Source organism: Lutra lutra, chromosome 2 (assembly GCF_902655055.1).
Source record: "Lutra lutra chromosome 2, mLutLut1.2, whole genome shotgun sequence".
Classification (NCBI taxonomy): domain Eukaryota; kingdom Metazoa; phylum Chordata; class Mammalia; order Carnivora; family Mustelidae; genus Lutra; species Lutra lutra.
Genome location: NC_062279.1, coordinates 70,022,281 through 70,039,844, shown reverse-complemented (window position 1 = coordinate 70,039,844; position 17,564 = coordinate 70,022,281). Strand labels below are relative to the sequence as shown.

General features: G+C 35.8%; 1 protein-coding gene across 5 annotated transcripts in view; it reads right to left on the bottom strand.

Annotated features, from left to right (window-relative positions):
- The window catches only part of NEK1 (NIMA related kinase 1), a 213,697-nt gene that overhangs the window by 26,874 nt on the left and 169,259 nt on the right, over positions 1-17,564 (bottom strand). For all 5 annotated transcript variants that reach the window (XM_047717704.1, XM_047717706.1, XM_047717707.1 and 2 more), the window contains 4 exons: positions 13,911-14,087; positions 10,112-10,232; positions 2,740-2,828; positions 2,398-2,645 (listed from right to left, as the gene is read on the bottom strand). In XM_047717704.1, the coding sequence (XP_047573660.1) occupies positions 2,398-2,645; positions 2,740-2,828; positions 10,112-10,232; positions 13,911-14,087 (635 nt within the window). The remainder of the gene's footprint in view (positions 1-2,397; positions 2,646-2,739; positions 2,829-10,111; positions 10,233-13,910; positions 14,088-17,564) is intronic.

The window sequence follows — 17,564 nt, the reverse complement described above, 5'->3', positions numbered from 1 at the left end:
AACAGAAGTTTGCTAATTATGATGGGACTTATTAGAATATGTATGTTGAGGAAATGATCCATTATAGAGGAGAAAGTTGATGATACAAGCTAGTGTGACCAAAGAAAAATAAAAGGAGGGACTTCTTGAGAAGGTGAGAGAGGTTAGGATTCAAAGTACCAGGAGAATTTCCTTTAATTAAAAAAAAAAAAGACAAGTAGCATAACAACATTTTAAAAGAGAATTTTAACAAAAATCTTTGTAAGAGCGCAAATTACTTCATTTAGTAAACAGATTATTTAAATGGTTATAAGTAATTTCTACCTTTTCTTCATATTTCAAGGTTACCATTTTGGCCCAGTGATGAACTCTCATGACCTCAAAGCCTTTTTTTTTTTTTTTTTTTAAAGATTTTTATTTATTTATTTGGCAGAGAGAAAGAACACAAGCAGGGGAGCAGCAGGCAGAGGAAGAGGAAGAAGCAGGCTCCCCACTGAGCAGGAAACCCGCTGCAGGACTCTATCCCAGGACCCTGGGATCATAACCCAAGCAGAAGGCAGATGCTTAACCAACTGAGCCACCTAGGCTCCCCTCATGACCTCAAAGATTTAAGGGATAGACAGGTATGGCCTTCTGCCCTTGCCTTAAATAGCTATAAATTGCTTTGATTTTCTGTTTTTTTCCCTTGCCCCTCTCCCTCAGAGGAGATCTTCTTTGTTGTGCTTACTTCCCAAGTAAGTACTTCCGTAGAACTATTAAGGCTGAACTAAGGTCATGAAAGAAAATAAAATAATAAAATGTATTATGCAAGGAATGTATACACAGATATGTTATTCAAAAGCTCTGGGCTAAAGACAGTTAACTATATACCTCTACCTCAAAAGAAAGTACATGGATTATAGGATAATCCTTGTCTGTAACATAAATAGGCCTTATTCTCAAATTCTGAAGATCATAAATTTGTTTTCATAGTTCATTATCTTTGAAAACTTGACTGCTATTAGACAAGTGGGAGAATTTAGCAATCTCTACATTTAAAATAAGTGTAAGAAAACACTACAAAAAATAAAACAGATCCAATTTGAAAATTAAACTGAAAATCAAAATGACATATTTAAAAAGGATAAAAGAATTCAGGTAATTCATTCCCATTTAGACTTACATTCATGAAAAATGTTCAACCTCACTGGTAAACATAGAAACACAAATTAAAAAAAATATATCATTACTCACTCACTAAATATAAAATTTTTAAGTGAATGATAACAGTTGGTGCTTTTTAGAGTACAGACTCTTACATACTATTGAGGCATTATAAGCTATTTCTTAAAAAGGCAAATCAGGCTATATCCAATATAACTTTTGAACTCCACTTACAGAAATTTATTTTATGAAAATAATTGTGGCTATTGTCAAAGATACAGGTGTAGGTGGTTACTATAACATGATCCTGGAATCCCAGGATCGAGTCCCACATAAGGCTCCCTGCTCGGCAGGGAGTCTGCTTCTCCTGCTGACTTTTCTCCTCTCTCTCTCTCTCTTTCAAATAAATAAATAAAATCTTTAAAAACAAAACAAAACAAAACAAAAAACGGGTGGTTACTATAACAAAAACTGAAACCTAAAGCCCCAACAATAAAAACAGATTAGTTAAAAAAATTATATATAGCATAGCAGCTTAATGGAATTTGTGATTCTAGATAACATGAGATTATTTGATGATATGACAAAATGCTATTTTTGTAATAATTTATAATATTAACATTTGTAATAATTTTATAGTACATATTAACAGAAAAGGTTATAAAAATATGCATAATATTCTAACAAAAAGTTTTATATATGTAATACTTACATATATAAAATCTAACAAAATAAGTGATTTCTTTATATCTTTAAATTTTCTATAGAGATAATATTGTAATTTCTTAATAAAAAATTTGTTACATATTTTCAAAAATACCAAGTGAAAAAAGATGCTTGAAAATTTTTTGCCAGAAAGTGCATATGAATATCTATTACCCTTTCTATATCAAATTAGGCAAACACATTTCTGTCTCCTTAAAATATATTGCTTAAGTTTAGTCTTATACGAAAAATGGAAGTTGGATTGAGTAGTGAGGAAGGGAAATGGTGTAAGAGGGATTTTACTTAAATAAAAGTAGACCCTATAAAAAGAATCCTGAACAAGGAGCCAATGAAATAGTTTTTGTCCTAATGGTATTCTCAGTGTACTCAATTTTACTCTCAATGGCAATTTCTTTTCAGAATCCCAGAAAAGAAGATGGAAGTTTTTTGTTCTTTTTGTTTATGTGTGTGTGTAAGAGTTTAAAACTCAGTATTATGGCTTATTAAAGAAAAACTATAAATAAGAAATGTTACTAAAACAGGTATTTTCCACTGGAGGTGCATACTTGCCTTTGGGTTATTTGCATCAAATAGACCAGTTGAAAGTCCGATCAGCAAGGAACTCTGGTTTTCATTTTTTGGTGGTGAATCAGAGCGAGATCGAAGCGGAAAGGATTCTTCTGGTGAACACAGAACTGACTGATTTTGAGAGACTATGTTCAAGTGTTTTGAAAGAACCACTCTATGGAAAAATGGCTCTGGTTGCACAGGTTTATCTACATCACATTTAGGGTGCTGAGGATCACCTATTTCAGGTCCTGTGGTATAAAGGAAAGATTTTGTGGTAAGTCTATACAGTACTTAAGCTCTATGTGATACTGAGAAAAGCACAGTATTTAACATGAGGCTTACTTATATCGACTTCACTAAGGTGGTCCACATTCCTTGGGATTTCATCTTCAGAAACTTCATTTTGCTGAGCAGTGATCCTATCTTCCATTCTGCACAGGATGATACATCAGTAGAAATACAATTTACTAGAAATAAAAGCACTCTTAAACAAAAAAAAAAAAAAAAAGGAGCACAAGTTCACTAGCATGCTGTGGTTCCTCTTCCAAATATTTTCCTCATTTATATGTGTGGAATATATAAATTTTTTTCTCTCTCATAAGTACATTATATTTTTTACCCTGTTAAAACCTTTAATCATAATCACTAATCAGTCACAAAAACCAGACTCACCGCTTCTTATAACTATGGTTCCCAAAATGTGTTCCCGAGACATTAGGAACACACAGAAGCTTGTTTAAAATGCAAATTGCTCAGGGCCTACCCCAGGCCTATCAATCGGAAGCTTTGGAGGATAAAGCCCAGCAATTTATTTTAATAAATATCAAAGTAATTCTAATCTTTGCTAATATTTGAGAACCACTACTTTAAGCAATCAAAATGCCCCTTAATAGCAGAGAATATAAAACTGTAGTATACTAATACTATAAAATATTATGCAGCTGTTAAAAAAAACGAAACAGGGCGCCTGGGTGGCTCAGTGGGTTAAGCCGCTGCCTTCGGCTCAGGTCATGATCTCAGGGTCCTGGGATCGAGTCCCCACATCGGGCTCTCTGCTCAGCAAGAAGCCTGCTTCCCTCTCTCTCTCTCTCTGCCTGCCTCTCCGTCTCCTTGTGATCTCTCTCTGTCAAATAAATAAATTAAAAAAAAAAAAATCTTAAAAAAAAAAATTAAAAAAAAAAAAAAACAAAAAAAAAACGAAACAGAAATCTATGTGAAATACTGTGGAATGACAGTCTATAAATAAATTAAATGTAAATAAATGTATCTAATATATATTATATAAATAAAATAATATACTTAAGTAAACAAAGTAGAAACATATTTATATATTTATTTAATATATATTACAACTTATTTATAATATAAATAAAATAATACATTTTACAAGTAAAATAAAATAAATTAATAAAATAAATTGATAAATTTATAAATGAAATATTTTATTAAGTAAGCAAAGTAATCTACAGATCAATTTGCATTAAATGATGTTAGGTTTCAAAAAATGGTATGTAGCACAGTATAAAATATAGAATGATATGCACCAAAAAGTTTTAACACTAAAAGAGAGTGAATTAATTGAGGGAAAAAGGTAAAGAAGAACTGACAGTTTTTATCTCAATGAAGCTGGAATTAAATTCATGTATTATATATATATTTTTTTTAACAAAAATTTAAAGACTGGAAGAATACAGTCCAAAGGTTTTAAACAAACACAGAAAAAGATGCTCACCATCACTAATCATCAGAGAAATGCAAATAAAAACCAAGTAAGATATCATCTCATATCTGTTAGAATGGCTATCACCAAAAAGACAAGAGGTAAGTGTTGATGAGACTGTGGACAAAAAGGGAATCCTTGGGAGGCCTGGGTGGTTCAGTTGGCCAAGCGTCTGTCTGCATTTCACTCAGGTCATGATACCAGGGTCCTGGAATGGAGCCCCAGATTGGGCTCCTTGATCAGCAGGGAGCCTGCTTCTCCTTCTCCCTGACACTCTCCCTGCTTGTACTCTCTCTCTCTCCCAGACAAATAAATAAATAAATCTTAAAAAGAAAAAAAAAATCCTTATGCATTGCTGGTGAGGATGTAAATGGTGTGGCCACTATAAAAAACAGTATAGTTTCCTCTAGAAATTAAAAATAGAAATACCATACAATCCAGTAATTCTATTACTGGGTATTTATCCAGAGAAAACAGAAACATTAATTTGAAAAGATCTCTGTATCCCTATGTTTATTACAGCATTATTAACAATAGCCAAGATTTGAAAGCAACCCAAGTGTCCACTGACAGATGAATACACACGCACAGACACACACACGCACGCACACACACACACACACACACACAAATGGAATATTATATAGTCATAACAAGGAATGAGATCTGGCCATCTGCAACAACACAGGTGGACATAGAGGGTATCATGCTCAGTGAAATAAGTCAAACAGAGAAATACAAGAACCATGTGATTTCACATATTATACATGGGATCTAAAAACCAAGTGAACAAACAAATGAAGCAAACAAAAGCAGAAACAGAGCCATTAATTCAGAGAAATAACTGGTAGTTACCAGAAGGAAGGGGGGAGGTTAGAAGATGGGCATAGGGGTAGGGGTTAGTTAGTAAGAGGTCCGTGGTTCCAGTTATGGAATGAGTAAGTCATGGGGATAAAGGGAACACAGACATAGGGAATATAGTCAAGGGTATTGTAACAGTGTTATATGGTGATAAATGATAGCTACACTGGTGATAACACAGTATAAAGTACAGAGCTGTCAGAAACTAATGTAACATTTTGTGTCAACTATACTGCAATAAAAACAACAACAAAAAACAAAAACAACAGTACCAGTAAATTTTCTCTGCAAGTTTGGCTTATAAGCAGTTTTTGTTTTCTTAATTCTTTTTAATGTTTCTCAAATTTAAATAACTTTTTTTACTTTTTCAGTTTTAAATTTTGAAAATTTTTCTATTTTTGATTTTCAAAGTTTTTACTTCTAATCATACAAGTAACACTTTTCTTCACTGAAAATGTAATGTTCCTTGCTTCCTCAGAAAGTTAAACACAGAATTACCAGATGTTGCAGCAAATCTACTCTCAGCTATACACTTCAGAAGAATATGGGTCTGCAAATAAAAGCTTGTACACAAATATTCATACAAGCATTTTCAACAGCCAAAAGGTAGAAACAATCCTGGAAATGACCCACTGTCATATACTGAATGCCCATCAACTCTTAGTTGCCCGTACTGCCATCAGCTTGGTATATATCTTCCCATATTTTTCCTCGAATTTTAGAGAAATAGTGTTATTTTAATATATAGAAATGCCTTTTTATTCAGTACTATTTTATTCAGTACTATTGTATTAATCATTTGATAACTGGGGCATATTTCCATACTGATACATGAAGCTACATTTTATTCTTTAAAGTGCTATCTACTGTCCACAGTGCAGTATACAGAAACTTCTTTATTTTTAGCAACTTCCTTATTAATGATTACACTCTTTCAAATTATTTGTTACGATTCTCCTACAATAAACATTCTTGCATATGCCTCTTTGTGCCCATTGTAAGTAATCTTAGAGTAGATACCAAAAAATAAAAGATTATTACAGGATATATACATTATTATTATTTTTAAAAAGATTTTATTTATTTGACACAGAGATAGGGACCACAAGCAGGAGGAGTGTGAAAGGGAGAATCAGGACAGGGAGAAGCTCCTCGGCAGGGAGCCCCATGTGGAGCTCATCCCAGGAGGACCCGGGGATCATGACCTGAGCCAAAGGCAGACACTTAACCACTTAACCTTCTGAGCACCCAGGAGACCTCGATATGCATATTTTATTTTTTTTTTAAGATTTTATTTATTTATTTGACAGAGAGAAATCACAAGTAAGCAGAGAGGCAGGCAGAGAGAGAGGAGGAAGCAGGCTCCCTGCTGAGCAGAAAGCCCGATGTGGGGCTCGAACCCAGGACCTGGGATCATGACCTGAGCCGAAGGCAGCGGCTTAACCCACTGAGCCACCCAGGCGCCCCTAGATATGCATATTTTAAAGTAACAGAATCTTTAATGGATTTCAAAACTGGCTCTCCCAATTCTTATGTGTGCTTGCAATGTATCAACGGCCCTAGGGCCCAACCTCACACCAGTGATGCTATTATTTGATGCTATTATTTGCCTTCCTCCTGGCTTCCTGTTATTTTTGTGAAGAAACTTTCATTAGCAAAACATCTGGACTCTTGGCCCACCTCTTATTTACTCCTCTTCTTTGAGGAAGAACAAGTATCTGACATTCATACATTCATAGTTCTCCCCTGAGTAAAGTTAGTCAAAGAATTTAGGAATTTGATGTCTTTTTCTCACTGTATTGTATTTACTAGCCATATATGTGTTTTGCTATATTCATATTCTTTCCCCATTTTTCTCTTGGGCTTTGATCTTTTATTTCTTAATTTGCCAAGTTCTTTATGAATTGTGGATATTAATTACTAGGGTGCATCCTTTCTATTTGTTGACCTATATGTCTTTAATAAATCAGATATTGTTTTGTTGAATGGCTTTAGAAATGGAACTTTTATTTTCAAATTGTGTTGAAGTACTAGATATGCTATGTAGGATAGAGAAACACAATATTTTTAACTATTTCCTTATTAGTGATTATTTAGACTATTTCAAATTATTTGCTATAAGCATTTTTTATAACAAGCATTTTGGCATTTTTTTTGTGTGTGCTCATGTCCAAGTCCAGCCCTCTTCCTGTTTTTATAGATGAAGTTGTATCAAAACAGTCACAGTTATTTGTCTATGTAACACCAGTGGCTGCTTCTGCACTACTCAGGCAGAGTTGAGTAGCTGTATCACAAACCAAATACTCTACCCAATACTGAAATTTTTACTACTTGGCCCTTACAGAAAAAGATCGATGGTCCCTGTTACAGACAATAGCAATGGAAGAAACTTCCAATAATTTTTTATAAAGAAACCGTAATGATGACAAAATCCAACAATAATTTCCCACAAGCAAAAGGAACTGCAAATGACTCTTGCCAGTATTAATACAAAAATTCTAAAATATGTAATTACCTTAAAATAATATGTCATGAACAAAAAGAATCTACTTAAGGTATGCAGGATGGTTTATGTTAAGTAATCCATTAATGTAATTAATTATACAGTTGACCCTTGAACAGTGTGGAGGGATGGGGTGCTGGCTGAATCCCCTATGCAGTCAAAAATGTGTGTGTAAATTTTGACTCCCCCAAAACTTAACTAATAGTCTACTGTTGACCACAGCCTTCATGATAACACAGTTGATAAACATATATTTTGCATGTTATATGTATTATATGCTGTATTCTTTTTTTTTTTTTTTTTTTTTTAGAGATTTTATTCATTTACTTGGCACAGAGAGAGAGAGAGGGGGAAGCAGACTCTCTGCTTAGCAGAGAGCCTGACATGGGGCCCGATCCCAGGACCCTGAGATCATGACCTGAGCCAAAGGCAGCGGCTTTAACCCACTAAGCCACCCAGGTGCCCCCATCTGCTGTAGTCTTAAAATCCCTAACTTTTATTTTTGTCAGTATTCCAAGCTACACAGTTCCCCTGCCAGTTTTTTTTTTTTTTTCAAATTGCCACAAACCTCCAAAAAATTTTCCAATATATTTATTGGAAAAAAAAATCCATGTGTAGGACGAGTTGCCATGCAGCTCAAAACTGTGTCATTCAAAAGTTAACTATACTAATAAAGAAAGGAAAACATATATATAAGCAGTTCCATAGAGAATGAAAACTATTTGTTAAAATTCATTCCTAACTTTAAAAAAAATCAAAGTATCAATAGAAACTATCTTAGTTAAAAGGTACAGTCATGCCTAATGATGGTTAACAAGAGAAGCATCTTCACTAAAGTCAAGAACACCACAGAAGTACTCCCTATTTCCAGTATTTGACATTGTATAAAAGATACTAACGAAGGCAATTACAGAGAAAAAAATCAGTGTTTAAAAAATTGGAAAGACATAAAATCATCATTGTTTTCATATGATATAATTGTATATCTGAAAAAAGCAAAGGATTCAAGTGAAAATCTATCCTGAACAATAGTAGGTATCAATAAGATAGTGTGGTACAAAATCTATATAAAGAAATCTAAGCTTTCATACACACAACCTTCTAGTTATAAGATCTCACAGAAGAGGGACCATTTATAACACCAAACAAAAGAATATTTCTATGAATAAGCTTACCAATAAAAGTGTAAAGCCTAGATGAAGGAAACTATAAAAATACTCAAAACCTACTCAATAGAAAGGCCTATCAGGTTCTTCATGGATAGGAAGAACACATCATGTTGATTTTCCCTATGTTAATCTATGAATTTAATATCTCAATAAAATACCAATCAATTTTTTTTCCTGGGGAAGGTAGGCAAAATTTAGTAAATTCGAAATTCAAAGGAAATATTACACAAGCAAAAGTAGCCAAGAAAACCGAAAAAGAACAAAATTAAGAAAATTTAGTATGTATTAAAAGTGGCATTTTTTAATGTATGCAGGAAAGATGAACTTTTTAATAAACACAACTGGGAAACAGGGTAGCAATCTGAAGGAAAACTAAACCCCTACCCCAGAATAAATTCCAAATAGATTAAAGATTTAAATGTAAAAAGTACCCATACTGAAAGTACTAGAAAAAAGACTGAAAAATTCTTTGAGAATCTTAGAAAGAACCAAGTATCTCTGAATGATTATTAAAATCCAGGTAAACATGACAATTAAAAAAAAAACTTCTGCATGTCAAGTATCTCTAATATTTAAAAAGTTCTTACTAATTTTTAAAATGGATCAAATACATATATACAGAGAACTCACATAAAAAGAAATACACATGAAACTTGAACATTTTGAAAAAATGTGCTCACTTTACCAATAATAAGAGATGGATAAAGTAAGAACCCAAACCAAGATACTATTTTTTAACCAATCAGAGTGGCAAAAATAAAAAACTTTGACATAAGTTTGGCAGGGCTGGGGGAAATGAGATGTTTCATACATTCTTTCTGAGAATGTAAATTAGTACAAACCCCGGGAAGAACAGTAACTGAATTACAAATGCAATTTATAAGAATGTAATTGACACAGGAAGTCAACTTCTATGCATTTATCCTACAGATATACGTATATACATGCAAAATGACCTTATGTAAAAGGTTGTTATTCATTGAAACATCATTTGAAATATCAATTAATGTAAGATATCAATTAACGTAAAAGACTTGCTGAGTTGTGGTGTATCCTTACAGTGGAATACTAAGTAGCCATAAAATAAGAAAAAAAATATAAAAAATTCCTGGGTTACTGACTAAAAACAAAAAGGTGAAAATACCATATGTGTTATACTAATAACTTCATTTAAAAGGGAAGGAGACATTTTTGCTTTGTATACATTAAAAATATCTGGAAGGAGAAGAAAATGGGAATCTGCTGAATGGGGACAAAGTTGGGAAAGACATGTTTTACTCTATCTTTACATACTTGATTTCTGAACCACATGAATGTAGTATCTTTCCAAAAATTAAATTATTTTATAAGGCATTATAATAATAGGATATAGAGCAGTATTAGGTTATTCCAGTATTTTTTAAAAAAGAATTACAAAAAGGGAGCCAGGTTTTGAAATGAAAGGAAAAAGAGGTAACATACTCAGTTTCCTTTGTTTCTTTTATCTCACTAATCCACACATCAATAATCGTGCATGGCAAGCTACTATCTTTATTTGCTCCACCTGGCTCTTGTAGAACTTCTGTTTCTAAGCCATCAGCTTCTGAAAATCAAAAACATAACAATAAACATGTCAGCAAAATTCATCCATAGATATTTGAATAAATATTCTATAAATTATTATTACCTAGTTTTAGGCTAACATACCAGTTATAACAAAAAATTAAATATTTTATCTGTAGATCTTTAATCTTGTTAATTCTTTGGTTATTTTCTGAAAGTAAATACTAATGAGAAAGGTTCTGTCTTCATTTGCTGACTTCTCTTCTTCCTCTTCAATTCAGATTATTGGTGCTTTGTTTTTTTTAACATTTATTTATTTATTTGAAAGAACGTGCGTGCATGTATTAAGCATGGGCAGGGAGGGGCAGAAGGAGAGTCTTAAGCAGACTCCCCATGGAGCAAGGCCTGATCTTAAGTCCCCAGATCATGATCTGAGCCACAACCAAGAGTCAGACACCTACCCCACTGCACCATCCAGGCGCCCCACAATGCTCTTGTTTAAGTCACCATCACCCCCTCTTTTTTCCTGGAATCCATACAATCTTTCATTCTCTATTTTTAAAATTTCCAATTAGCTTGTCCTATTTAGAAAGGGAATTGATATTGTACCAGTCCATAAAGTTTTTATGTTACTTAAATGATTTCTTTTATTCATCTGTATAAAGAAAGCACTTGGAAGAAAAAAAGTCTTTTAGTTATTATTTTTTTAAAGACTTTATTTATTTATTTGACAGAGAGAGAGATCACAAGTAGGCAGAGAGGCAGACAGAGAGGGGGGAAGCAGGCTCCCTGCTGAGCAGAGAGCCCGAAGCGGGGCTCGATCCCAGGACCCTGAGATCATGACCTGAGCCAAAGGCAAAGGCTTATTAACCCACTGAGCCACCCAGGTGCCCTCTTTCAGTTATTTTTTAGTGAATAACTGTTCATTAGCACCTTAAGCCATACCAATATGACTTACTCTACAAACCAGATTTTTTACTGTATTGCCCTCAAAATCTAAAATATTTACTATCTGGCTCTTTGTTAGGAGATATTTGCTGAATTGTACTAGGCTGTATAGTCTCTACTATATGCCTAACAGGGTTCTGTTTTGTTTTTCTTTAAAGAAAAGGCATAAGGTACCTATTAACTATAATTCTAATAAGTAAGACTATTTAAGTTATCATGGTGTATTAAAGATGGTCACACATACAGCAAGGTCTCTGACATTTCTCTCATGTAGAGGGGGCCTCTACATCCCCTCTCCTCGAATTTGGGCTGGCATTGTGATTGTCTTAACTGAGTACAGTTCAAGATTATGTCGGGGCGCCTGGGTGGCTTAGTGGGTTGGGGCCTCTGCCTTCGGCTCAGGTCATGATCCCGGGGTCCTGGGATCGAGCCCCGCATCGGGATGTCTGCTCCGCGGGGAGCCTGCTTCCTCTTCTCTCTCTGCCTGCCTGTCTACTTGTGATCTCTGTCTGTCAAATGAATAAATAAAATCTTTAAAAAAAAATACAAAAAAAAAAAAAAAGATTATGCCAGTTCCAGCTCTAGTCTTCAAGAAAACTGGCAGCTTCTACATGGACTCTGGAAGCCTAAACCACCATGAAAGTTTATTATGGAACAACCACATAGCAAGTTTATGAGACTAAATAAGGAGTGGGAACCAGCTAAACAGGCTCTGTTGAGACACCATGCATGGAATAATATCATCTTGCCCCTTCCAGAATAAACCCAGTTGATGTGAATACCAATGAGTGGTACTGATGTCTCATGGAGGAGAACCTTCCCAATTCCTAACTCACTAAAATGTGAGATAAAACAAGTTATTTTAAGCCACTAAGTTTTGGGAATCTTGTTTTGCAGCAATAGATACTGAAACAGAATTTCCTATATGAAAATAGGTGCTGACATAACAAAAGCTTAAAACATGTGCACTGGTTTTGGGACACGGCAGTGGGAAGAAGTTAAAAGTGCTTCAAGGAGACTGCTGATGAGAGATTAGCAGTGAAAAAAGTTTCTGGAGGCTAGAAAAAAGGAGATTCTTGTTCTACAGTGCCAGAAAATATGGTGCCTGGAATAACAATGATGATAGAAAACATACCTAAAAGACTCAATGATCTAGCTAAGATGCTATCTAAACAGAATGTTAAAAGTTCCAGCTAGCTTCTTTAGTAGACTTTGATAAATTTGAAGAGAGATTAATTGAAGAAAGAACTATATAGTTTATGAGGACAATTTAGAAGAGAAAGTTCAAGTTAATTCCTTCCAGGCAGTTTTCTTAAGGGAAAACATGGCCTTAAAACAAACACTGAACTCAGGGCAGATTTTACTGGTCAAAGATGAAGTCAAGGAAGGGAAGGAATGAAGAAATAAAGAAAAAAAGAAAAAAAGAAGAGTGGTTAAATGTAGTGAATGTCAAAAACATTCATACAAAGCCCACAAAATTAAGAAAATTCAACTTGCAGAAACTCTATCAGCTTAGATTGCAGAGGAAAGAAAGATGCAGTTTAGAAAGGCCCCAAGGGCACTATCTTTGGTGCAAAGGAAGCAAGCTGACATTGCAACACCTCACTGGCATTGCAGAATTTCTGTGGACCAGTGATTGATATGTGTTCCCCATTTTCCTTGTTTTTGTGAAGAAGTCTCTATTCTTGTTTCACTACTGTCTGTTAGATATATAGAAGGCAAGGGACTTATCTTTTTCACTTATAGGTCTTGTGATTAAGAGTAACTTTACTCAAAGAACTGTACCCAAGAAAATTCACCTCTACATAGGCCTGACTTGGATAACAGCTTTAGGCATTCAGCCCTTTTAATAAGAAGAGGCTTTGCGGTGCTTAGGTGGCTCATCAGTTAAGTGCCCAACTCTTGATTTTGACTCAAGTCATGTGCCCAGCTCCGTGCTGTGTGTGAAGCCTGCTTGGGATTCTCTTTCTCTCTTCCTCTGCCTGGCCCCATGCTCATGCATGGCTCTCTCTCTTTCTCAAGATGAGGCTTTAAGAAGGGGTAAGTGCATTTTACACATGGAAGAAAATGTAAATATTTTTTTATTCAGTGGCAGACTATGGCAGATTACCAATGGCTACAAATTATTTAACACTCTTAACTTGGATAGGTGGGCTCTGTTTTACCTCCTTTGAATTGAGGCTGGTTTTGACTGCTCTGACCAAGGAAATATGGCAGAAGTGCTACTGTGCGAGTTGAGACTAGCTTTAAAAGTATAAGTAGCTTTTGCCTAGGATCTGTGAGCCCTGGCCACCATATAAGAAGTCAGTCTACCTTGCTGGAAAGAGTTATGGAAAGGTGTAGAGACTACATGAATAGGGAGAGGGGACCAGTTGAACACAGCCTTCAACCTGCATCTGAAAAGACACCAGTGAAACCATCTTGAACCCATCAGACCAGATTGCTAGCTGAATATTTCCAGTGATCCCAGAGACAAAAGCACATGAATTATAAAAGTTATATTAGTCAAGCCTTGACTTAATTCCTCAAACACAAAATCAGGAGATATAATGAAAGTGTTGTTTTAACACTAAATTTTGGGGTGATTTATTATGCAGCATTAAAAAATCCAGACCAGTTCTTAAATACAGAAAAACAATGAACCTAATTTGAGATGAATCACCTAAACATTTACATATATTTTGATGATCTGTTTATAAAGGCCTGTTTATATAGAAGAAATTAAAGTATTATCAAGTTAAATAGAGCTCATTTTGAGTTATTAAAATACCATCCACATTTCCTTCTGGCTTCAATGATGTCTGTGAAGATGCTTCATTAAACTCTGGACTGTTCGTTTCAACAGAAGAATTAACAGTAGCTGATGGATTCATTTCAAGTGAAGTATATTTTACTTTTTCTTCTCCAGTAATTAAAGGTTTGTAATTCTCCCTTTCAGGAGAAGTCTCTGAAACAACAACAAAAAAAAGAATGATCATGGTACATTCTCAAAAATAACTTGAATTTTACCTATAATGGTGTTTACAGCAAAATTAGAAATTACATTCTTAAAACAGGCAATTACTGAATAAGCTCTGTTATAATTATAAGTTGATAAATGATTAAGGTATATGACAGCTAAACATCATTTTATTATTTTTTAAAAAATATTTTATTTATTTATTTGTCAGAGAGAGAGAGAGAGAGCACAAGCAGAGGGAACAGCAGGCAGAGGGAGAGGCAGGCTCCCCACTGAGCAAGGAACCCAATGCAGGACGTGATCCCAGGACCCTGGGATCATGACCGAAGACAAAGGCAGAGACTGAACCTACTGAGCCATCCAGGCATCCCCTAAATTTCATTTTAACTATACATAATTATATGTATTAACATATACATATGTTGTATGTATTACAACATACATACATGTTGGATGATTAACATATGATTTACTTTCTTCTCCCTTTTATTGAAACTACCACACATGTGTCATAATGTATTTTAAATCATTAACTAACTGTTTTGTTTCTGGAATTGCTAGTTATTTCTAATTGCTCAGAAACTTCCCATACTTTTTTTAAAAAAGGATTTATTTATTTTAGAAGGGAGGGAGGGGCAGAGGGAAAGGGAGACTGAGAGAATCTCCAGCAGATTCCCTGCTGAACACAGAGCCCAATCTTATGACCCTGAGATCATGACCCGAGTTGAAATCAAGAGCTGGATGCTCAACCAACTGAGCTACCCAGTTCCCCTAAACTCCTTATACTTTTAACCGATGCCACGAGAGAATGGATTTACCTCAGAACAATTCATTGCAGTTATCTGTAAGATACACAGGCCACTCCCATTCATTCCTTGAAGACGTTACTTTCTAACTTCCAGTCAGGAGATCTGCCCAGCACTAATTCTGTCTTAACTAATTTAGTTGATTGCCAGATCTCCATTAATAATCCTTCCAGTCTCTGGGCCTTTCAATTCCTCTCCAGTGATTTTTATCTTCATCCTACCTCAATCACTGATCATATATCTTAAAGAGCTTGTCACTAACTAGAGCTCCTCAAAATTTTCAAAGCTAAATATTCCACCTTCTAATTTCTAACATCTTTTTCTTCCACTTCTCTCCCTCTACTATCCCAACTTTAAGAAATGTGACCCTACCAGGGGCGCCTGGGTGGCTCAGTGGGTTAAGCCGCTGCCTTCGGCTCAGGTCATGATCTCGGGGTCCTGGGATCGAGCCCGCATCGGGCTCTCTGCTCAGCAGGGAGCCTCCTCTCTCTCTGCCTACCTCTCTGCCTGCTTGTGATCTCTGTCAAATAAATAAATAAAATCTTAAAAAAAAAAAAAAGAAATGTGACCCTACCAGAACTTATAATGCCCTGATCCTACTATGTTTTCTCTTCACCATCATCCTCATTAAAATCCATCTAAAGTCCATCATTAAAAATCACTTTTTTGGGGATGCCTGGGTGGCTCAGTCAGTTAAGCATCTGCCTTCAGCTCAGGTCATGATCTCAGAGTACTGGGACTGAGCCCGGCATTGGGCTCCTTGCTCAGAGGGGAGTCTGCTTCTCCCTCTCCCTGCTGATTCCCCTGCTTGTGTGCTTGCTCTCTTTCTCTGACAAATAAATAAGTAAAATCTTTAAAAAAAAATCACTTTCTCAGATACATCTTTAACTCACTCATGTGGAGAAATCCCAACACCTTTTAATTCAATTTTCTGTGTATTATATCTGCACACAGGTGGCTGAAATGGTTGGGGAAAGACAGAGTCTTCCTTACTGATCTCAATTTCAAATCATTATCACTGAAGCTAAGTGGGTGCTTTGTGCTGTTTGCAATCCTATCCTAACAGTAGGATACCAGGAACTGTACCTAGTTCAGTAAACTTCCTTAGGAAAACAAGCTGTGTACAGGTATTTTTGAGCTATATTACCTCTTACTTCTTCCTAATTAATCAAGAACAAAACTATAGTGTTGCTCATCTTTTGGATATCTTCCCTACACCAAGCTTCATCAACAAATTGTGACAGAGGTCCCATCTGTGTTTTTGCTCATTCAGCCTAATTGTTCAGCTATAAAATCATGTGTATTAAAATCAGGAACAAGGATGCCAGTTAGCACCATTATTAAAGATTGCTTTAGAGTCTGTTATGAATGCAGTAAGAAGAAAAAGAACGAATCAGAATAAATACTGGACCAAAAAAAACACTAGTTCTTATCACTGATGATATAACCCTCACATTTGGAAGATCTAAGATCTCAGGGGGAAAAACTATATATTTAAAAAAATACTTCAGTGAGGTATCTGCATATAAAATTTTACATAGACACATAGAAAGAAAGAATAGCTTTATTTTAACCAGAAATAATAATTTAGAAGGGAAACAGGAAAAATATGTCATCCATTATGAAGACAAAAATACACGCATTGTGTAAGAATCAATTTACCAGTTTTCCATGATGGCAGAGGACTAGGAGACCTTAGTTTTGTCTGGTCCCAGGAATAGATAGCTAGATAGCTATCAAAGCATTCTGAACACCTGTGAACTCAACCAGAGATGTAAGGAAAGAATTGCTGCAATTCTACAAATAGAAAAGCAGCCCCTTTCTGCAAGGTGGGAGGTGCGAAGAAGTGAATCTTAGGCAATATATGGGAAGTTAAAGCATGGGGGTAGACAGCATCCGTAAGCTGGCTACTAGGAAGTGATTTATTTTAGTTTTGTTATTTAATTTCATTTTTAAAAATTTTATTTACTTATTTGACAGAGAGAGAGAAAGCACAAGTAGGCAGAGCAGCAGGCAGAGGGAGAGGGAAAAGAAGCCTCCCCATCGAGCAGGAAGCACACTGTGGGGTTCCATCTCAGGACTCTGAGATCATGACCTATGCTGAAGGCAGCCACTTAACTGACTGAGCCACCCGGCACCCCCAGAAAGTGATTTAGCAGCAGAGCTCAAAATCGGAATTTTTAGAAGTCTGCTCTGGTGAGGGACATCCTGACTGAAAAATGCTCAGGTGGTGAAGTGGCCAGAATCTTAGGTGGGAGAGTGTGACTTCAGGACCTCCAGGGTCACAGAAAGAACGGGGGTGCCTGAGTGCGGAAGAGTTCCCAGGTATCTGAATGGGAAAGCTGGCTTCCCATTCAGTGAGCCCCAGAATGAGCTTTCAGCTTGGGGTTGCCATAAACTACGAACTGCAGGGGCCCAGGAAGCTGCAGAACTATGACGAGACACCCCCCCGACCCCCGCTTCCACCAGGAGGAGAAGCATGGCTGTGCACTACAGGAGTCTGCAGGGATTGGAGACTCAAAGTAGGGTCCCATGCCTGAGATAGAAATGCTTGGTCTTGGGGCACCTGCGTAGCCAGTCTATTAAGCATCTGCCTTAGGCTCAGGTTGGGATCAAGTCCTACATGTGGCTTCTTGCTCAGCAAGGAGTCTGCCTCTCC